This window comes from Chironomus tepperi, unplaced genomic scaffold (assembly GCF_022539635.2).
Source record: "Chironomus tepperi strain 1889 unplaced genomic scaffold, CSIRO-AGI_Ctep_v1 contig_223, whole genome shotgun sequence".
Lineage (NCBI taxonomy): Eukaryota > Metazoa > Arthropoda > Insecta > Diptera > Chironomidae > Chironomus > Chironomus tepperi.
Window position 1 is genome coordinate 877,751 of NW_027226345.1, and position 8,325 is coordinate 886,075.

Genomic DNA, 8,325 nt, shown 5'->3' on the forward strand with positions numbered 1-8,325 from the left:
ACAAAGAAGCAAACATTTTAAATTTACTGTTATAAGTTTTTATAAATTCCTAAAATTAAAATACAAATTCAACATCCAATGCTCAATAAAAATAGGAAGCCATAGAAAATTTTAAATAACATTTTATTTTCAACATTAAAAAATTTACACAACTAAAGTTTCATTTTGATTTATATCATCGTATACTTGTTTTTATCGTATAAAACTTTGTAAAATAACATTAATGTCTCGTATACAAAAATCCCTATCACCTCTAATATTTTTAACAATTATTTCATAAAGCCTCGCCATTTACGAGAGTTTTATGTACGTATACTGTTGTTTCATAAGATCTATTTTAATTTTAATTAATAATAATTACGTATTTTTTGGATTATTCCTGTTTCAAAATATAACACAAAATTAAGATTTGTTCATGATACCAGAAAACAAGATGTATATGCATGCATATGAACACATAATCATCAATGCTCCTCGACTTTCCGATGAGGGCACTGTGGAATAATTTTGTGGGAAATTAAATAAAAATTTTCGCTTGAAATCTTCTAAATTTTACCTTTTTCATATGCGTTCTCATATTACTTGACTGCGTAAACTTTTGAGTACATCCCTCATTCAAGCATGAGTATGGCTTTAGATTCAAATGATAATTCAAATGTGTACCTATATGTGATATATGAGTGGGATTATTGTGTGTGTTTTAATAAGTCATGAATACAAAAACTTTTTTACCTAAATGATGCTTCTTTGAAAAACGCTTTGGACACAAATTACTGTTATATATGTGGAGGAAGTAAAATGATTATATTTAGAAAGTATTTGAATAATTCAATAGCCTTACCAAGAAAACGGTTTAATGCCACTGTGTAGTCGAAAATGAAGAATCATGTTGGATCGATCAGCAAATCTCTTCTCACATCCTTCGAAGCTACAGACATAAGGCTTTTCACCGGAGTGGGTGCGATAATGTTGTTTTAATAACATTTTCCTATTTAAAGTATGAAAAATGATTTAATTTAAATTTAATTTCAAAAGTTTTTCTATCAAAGCTTTCATTTCACATACCTACTAAATGTTTTCCCACACTCTTGACAGCAGTGAGGCTTCAGACCCAAATGAATTCTAATTTAAATAAGAATAGCAAGAAAAGAATAGAATATGAATAAAAAAAGGACTTTTGAATGGAAAATAATGGTAAACTATATTATACAATAAAGAGAATTATTATCTTCCTTCCCACTTTATTATTATTCAATGTATAAACTTCCATAAATGTCCTTTATGGTACTCACCGAACATGCATGTTGAAAGCAACTCGTTGATTAAATGATTTCGGGCAATATGGGCAAGCATGCTCCTTTTTATTTCTGTGGTTGTTAAAAATTGAAAAGATTTATGAGATTTAGTCTTTGAAAGCGCAGATTTAATGCTTAATAATCATTTATTATGCAAATTTCTGTTAAAAATCGTTGAAATTTCAAATTTTATTTTTCAAAGATGCAAAAAGTGACGCGAAAAATTTCAAAAAATTGTGTGCTGTGAAGTTCTAATTAAATTAAATCAGTGAAAACCAAGTATTTAAGGATCAGTGGACAAATCAAAAGCAACATAACAGTTTCATCAAGTCGTGCTACATGAAATTTAACGGTAAGCAACACATTTTGCACAATTTATGCGTAATTCATTTACATTTTTTTCCGGTGTACATTTTTCACATAATTTATTTACACCAACACAAATACATTTTATGTTTCCTCCGTTTTAAGTGATAAATAAAAATTACCTGTGAATTTTCAAGTGACTTGATAGATATCCTTTATCATTAAACGTTTTTCCGCACTCTGGACAGGAAGCTTTAAGAAAGAAAATTGTTAATGAAAGGGGAAATAGTAAAAATAAAGCAAAGTTAGATTATTTGGGAAATAGATATGTTTTCGAGGATTCCTACCGTGAGCTTTATACAATTAATACTTATTTGGACTTTCAAATCCATTTATTTTTCCATTTTAATTGAATTTTGTTCTATTTATTCTTCAAATGATCCAATTTAAAAATTCAATATTTAATTATCAATTGTTATTCATAAAATTTTCATTACGCTAAATTTAGGTCTATAACACAGAATAGTCTGTATCCCTCATAAACTCGATTAAAATTGTAAAACTTTATTAATTACCAATATTCAAAAAGTTTTTTTTTTGTTTAATCAACGCATTATATTTTCCATTGAATTATCGCTCAATTCGGTTCAGTTGATTTTAACAAGCCTTCATTGTTTTCATTCAAATTGGTTTTAAATCATAAAAGTGAAAATATTGATTAAATTGTCTCATAATAAATTCATGAGACTAGTCGCAGTAATTGGTTTGAATGTGGGGTAAATTATTGTATGATTATCAAGTTTTCATAATCAGAAATTAAATTAAAATGTTTTGTGAATTTCGAATTGCTAATCCGACATTGAGCATTTAATAACCAATTTGACTTTGTTAAATTTAAATTCCATTGAAATTGAGATGTATAATTGGAATTCAAGCCTTTTTTGTCAACAGACACCATTTAAATGAAATAATGCGATCTTAAATGTTTGTTTACGATTTTATTAACGCTCACGTTTGTTGTCCATCAAAAGGACATACCTCCCAAAAACACAACAGCTTCTGGTATCTCATTTTAAAAGCATTAAAATATTTTTATTGTAGATTTTACGGCATTTTAACTGCTTTAATTGCGAGATTGTGACAAGATTTTCATAACAATTTTTAAAGTTTCTTTAAAAGCGTGGCGTTTAATCCACTTAAAATTTAATGTTTTTGATTCGAACAGTTTGCATAAAAAATCAAGTTTTGATTAAATCAAACCATCATAGAGAACTGTATAATCAAAACACCTAAAAATTCTCAAACAAGTCATAAAATGCTAAAAATATTGCATATTGAAAAAGGATTGACAGCGAAGACCAAAAAAAATCGACTAATTTTTGTCAATGGAGATGTTTTGGAGTCACACAAAAAAAAAATTTCGCTACTATAAATATCTTTTTATCTTTATCTTTGGATTTAGAATCAATTTTCATTTCATTTTCTTTATAAAGGAAGATGATATAAATTCAGATTATATCCCGTAATTAATTGGATGTTGAGTGTTAATATTTAAAAGTCCCGAGTGAGACAAATGGAGAAGGTTAGCCTACGGAGCTTTTAAGGATCCGCTAAAGCTCCTTTTATCAATACCCAATGAATGGCACCTCCATGTGCCACCCAAATGGCTTCCCTATAGCATACACATATGACTTGTGCTCACCTGCAAATTCCTTGGTACCAAGATGAATTGACATATGATATTTAAAATTACGCAATTGAGAGAACGTCTTTTCGCACTGCGAACACGCAAATTTTGGTTTTGCATGAGATTTCATGTGAATCTAAATTTAAAGAGAAAAATTTTATAAATATATATCTCATAATGATTTTACTTATCATCAGATTAGTAAATGCCATACATAATTTCAACATTATGAATTTTTAATGAGTTTTTTTATATAAAAAATCTCAAAAATGCCATCATTTCAAAATTGGATATCGAAGATAAAAGTGCCGTTTAAGAAGTGTCACATCTGATGTGCTTTCAATCAAAGCTTTTTCTGTTTGAAAACTATAAACATAGATGAAATGTGTTTAAGGTGCGTCGGTAAAATATAAAAAAATGACTAGCTTCTCTGAATTCACTTTAAAAATTGACGGAAAATCCGATTTAAACACAATATGGATCTACAAATCGGTTTTAGAAAGAATTTGCATAACGTTCTTTCCGTTTTAAGCGAAGCCAAATATTTGGCACTCATGGTCGTACATTTTGTTTTTATATATGGTAATTTAATTACTGTGTAATAAAACTTTACGACATTTGGAATCGAAATCCTTCTAAAACTATCAATAAATCGTTTTGATATCTTATTATTAGAAATTTAGTTCAATGTATTTTTATTTTTATATTTCTGAATTTGTATTTTTAGAAAGAATGTCAACTGTCATTTAATATTCAAATTATATTTGGTACTAAAATTAGTTTATTTTCCTCATTTATAGTTTTTGACTCTTTAAAAGAAATATTTTAGTCTGTTTTCTAACTTCAAACAATAAACATAAATAAATCCGTAAGGAAGTTCTTTAATTATACTTATTTGTAAATGAGGATTGCTCCTTTATCTTCTCAAGAGTCTTAAACTTTACATTCTCATTTCAATATGGACAATGTTTATTGTAATTGTTATTTTGTTGATCCTAGGATCAATATTTTGATTTTGTTCTATTTCGAACAATAAAATGCACAATTCTGATAACTAAGGCACTGTTTAGAAATTTCATATTTGAGCAACTTTTCAAGGCATTATTTTCATGTTCGCTCGTTCAAACTTTAACTTTTCATTTTTCTCAAAAGTTCTCGTAAATTTTCATTAAATTAAGGTCTTTTACTCCAACTCATTCACTTTTTGCAATAATTTTCAATCACAATTATGCATGGCACTCACGAAAAAATCTAATAATTTTAAATGTTCAACTTACGTCCATTAATTCACTATTATCAAAAAACTTTGAACAAATGGAACACTTAAATTCATTAATAGACAGTAAAGAGCTTTTGTTGTCAACAACTTTCTTTAAATCTTCACTTAATAACTGAGTATCACATAACTTGTTACAATCGTATACATTCAATTTTGACAATTTAAGGTCTTTTTCTAAATTTAATGACGGTGATGATAAAATGGCAGGATGAGTTATAATATTATTATTATTATTATTGATAATGGAATAATTTTTGATATGCTGCAGTTGATGCTGCTGCTGCGATGTGACGGATGTTTCATTAGACGCGACAGAATAGAAATGATTATGAGCAGATGTGTGATTTTGTGTTGTTTTAACCAAATTTTGAATATAGTTACTTCCACTATGCAAAATTGGTGGCGTTAAAGCAAGTGGCGGTGTTGATGGTAAATATTCGTATGTGGGCGGTAGTGGAATGTTTGAGAAGTTAAGCTTTCGATGATATGATGATGGATTGAAAGATAGTGCCAAGGGTGTTTTTGGTATCCATGGATTATCTAAAACTTTATTTAATGTTAACGGTTGATGTGATTGATGATGCATATGATGATGATGATTATTCGTCCTCGATAAATCTCCATTTTCTTTACGATCTTCTTTCGAGAGAATACATTCAATTGTAAAATTAGTTGTTGGCTTCTTGACACTATTTCCATTTCCAAACATTATTTGAGTGATCATTTGTACGGATTACATCAGCGAATTTATTAAGATAAAACAACACTCGTCACACAGTCTAACAATATTTTTTCGATCAATGATAAAATATAAAAAAAAATAATTTTCTGATTCTGTTTTTTTTGTACGACCGATCGCGATGAATAGATGAGAGTGACTGAAGATGAGAAGAAATGATCTTCAAAAAGATGACAAAAGATTTTTTTTTTTAACTCAGCCAATGAAAAACACTACTACTGTTGATACTCGTTTAGCCTCACATAACATCATTTGAATATGTTGAGCATATTGCACAGCGGTTTATCTGAGAAGATCAAGTAAAGAAGTGAGAAGAGAAGAAGGGGGATAATTTATGATCATCTATTGGCTGTTGATAAAAGAGAAATAAAGTATAACAGAGAGAAAGACAGGTTGTTTTGAGAGCGATACACAGACACATTAAAATATCTTCTTGTTATATTTTGAGAGAATTAATTCATACATTCGGAGTAGCGGATAAATCAAATAAATCAATTTTATTGGAGATTCTTCAACACATCGTATACCTTAACTTACGTTTTATTGGCCTGGGTCTCTGTATTTTCTGATTTACGATGTTTTTTTTAGATATGGAGTTTCATTTTGATTAAGGCGCTTATTTGTATATATTTCTATCCAATATTTACTATTTATAGTCGATTGGATGCTAAGCATGAAAATTTATTCAGATGTTTTTATTACGAGACATTAAAAATGTTAAACTTATTCAGTAGTTCAGACTGCTGGTGGTAATGCATTTATTTATCGTGGGAAAAACATTAATTTTCATTTGAAAGGAACTGGATACAGCAATAAAATCGTTATTATCTGAAAACATTAAGTTTATTCGAAAAAAGCTTTTGTATTCGGAAAAGGAAAATTTATTCAAATTATATGTCACTTAAATCAGACAATCGTGAATGGACTTTAATCTTTGACTAAACTATTTAGATTGAAAATTCTAAACATTTTTTGCTATAGACAGTATCATTAGGATAGTTTATGTTAATTAAAAGCTTTATAATCGGTTTTGAGATTAAAAGACCAAAATAAGGTGTAATTTAAATATATTTTTGAAATTGGCCACGTCTTGTAACACCTGAATTTCTACGAAATTTTAATTAAATATGTTGAATGACATTTGCACTGCACTTGTCATTATTCAAATATGCTAAATAAGTCAAAATACATTAAATATTTGAATAATTTTAAAAATTCAATTTTGTGTCATGTCTAATCAAACTTGTTTTCGTTACTCATATAAATACATAATTTATTAAATAGTAAATCAAACCAAAAGGTAACGCATTTTGATCTCCCTACAGCTAAAGACGTTTAACTAGTTTTAATCCAATATTCTGCTAAAATAACCGAATGATGATTGAATTTTTTAAATTAACATATCGTTAGTTTCAAAGTATTGGATAGAAGATGGAAAACCTGTTTTAAAATTAAGGTTTTCAAATTCAATACCGGTTTTTTAGCGCTTCTGAAGGTGGTAAATTGACAATATGATCTGGAAAATTCTGGAAAACAAAGCAAATTTTCCAACTTAGGGGGGAGGGGGGTCCGCAATTTTACTACGGTTTACCAATTTTGTTTCACGATTTATCACGTTACGCAATTTACGAACGTCCCCAAATCGAAAATGTAAGAAAATCTGTAATATCCTGCTTATTTTATTTGATGTTACTAAAAATGATGAAATTAAGATCATGGAATCAATTAAAAATTATCTAAATCCCTGCTGACAAATCATTGTCCAGTCCACAACATCTACTAACCAGCTGCTTCTTGCTGTTTCTAATCATTCCGACTATTTCTTTACATTCTTCATATTATCTAACAAATGATAAAGTCAAACATAATTTTCATTATTATACCTTATTACTCTATATCAAATGAAATGTGACTTGAGATTAAGTTGCACAATTATATTTAAAAAGTTCATATCATAACTGTACAAGAAAATCGTTCTTTCATCTAAGCTTGACATGAAATAAGGAGAAAAAAATGTGAGAGTACTGAAATATTTTTCCCAACGGTACGATATAAATAATTTCCTTGACATTTTAGTTTACCTTATGATGCGAGCATAAATGGACGCTTGTTAGATTGCAATTTAATTGCGGGCAATTAAAGTAATGTTCAACTATGATGCTTGGGAAATTTTACAGGTCACAAAAATAAAAGTCAGCAAAGTGTTATTATGAGCATATCTATGTATGCTGTTTTGCTAGATAGCGTTATGTTATACGAGAAGGCCGTTTTATGATATCAAGAAGGTCTAGTTGTTGGGTGACCAAAGGATTGGTATAGATTACCAGGTCAAGTGATCGCTCAATTGTCTTACTGGTAGATCACGAGAAAATAGTAAACAAACATCGCAGACAGCTTTGATTTGAAACTTTAGACCCAATAAATTGATTAAGGATTGCCCCCAAAAATATCCAAATTCATAGGCAGCCTCACTAATGATGAATACAGAATTCATTTAATCAAACGCATAATATTCAAATAAACATCAATATTTATTTCATATCTCTTTCGCAAAAAAAAACTACACATTACCTCTTACATTCATAACGAAAAGAAGGCACAGATGTTAACGATTAACTTCAATTTTCAAGTCGCAATTTTCATATCACGAAAAAATATTGAGAGAAAAAAAAGAACGAAAAGAGAAAAGCGATGACTTGACAAAGTTACTAAACTAGAAAAAAGTATAAATTAATGAAAATTTATGATTATTGTTATTACCTTTGTATTTTTAAATAGGCTTACATATATTTTTTTTTGTCCATACCTTTTGTCTACATTTATTCAATATTTTTAATCAATCATGTAATATTATGATCTCATCTCTAATTTCGTTACTGACCTTGAAATGTCTGTTGGATGTGAAGGAATATAATGTACTCTGTGATGTCTCCTTTGTTGATTTTAAATCCTATACCTTTTTGTGTTGATGATCTTAGTGCACGAGCACTGATTTTCAAATTTTTTAGTGCCTAATATT

The 8,325-nt window shown here is 28.6% G+C and overlaps 1 protein-coding gene across 1 annotated transcript; it reads right to left on the reverse strand.

The window, feature by feature from the left end:
• Positions 1-181: 181 nt before the first annotated feature.
• Positions 182-5,441, reverse strand: LOC139091024 (zinc finger protein OZF). The gene is made up of 9 exons (XM_070640948.1): positions 4,566-5,441; positions 3,304-3,424; positions 1,784-1,853; positions 1,293-1,367; positions 1,066-1,122; positions 842-988; positions 733-773; positions 557-663; positions 182-494 (listed from the first exon to the last, which is right to left on the reverse strand). Exons 1-9 carry the CDS (start codon positions 5,289-5,291, stop codon positions 465-467), a joined length of 1,374 nt encoding a protein of 457 aa, XP_070497049.1. The 5' UTR covers positions 5,292-5,441; the 3' UTR covers positions 182-464.
• Positions 5,442-8,325: the final 2,884 nt, after the last annotated feature.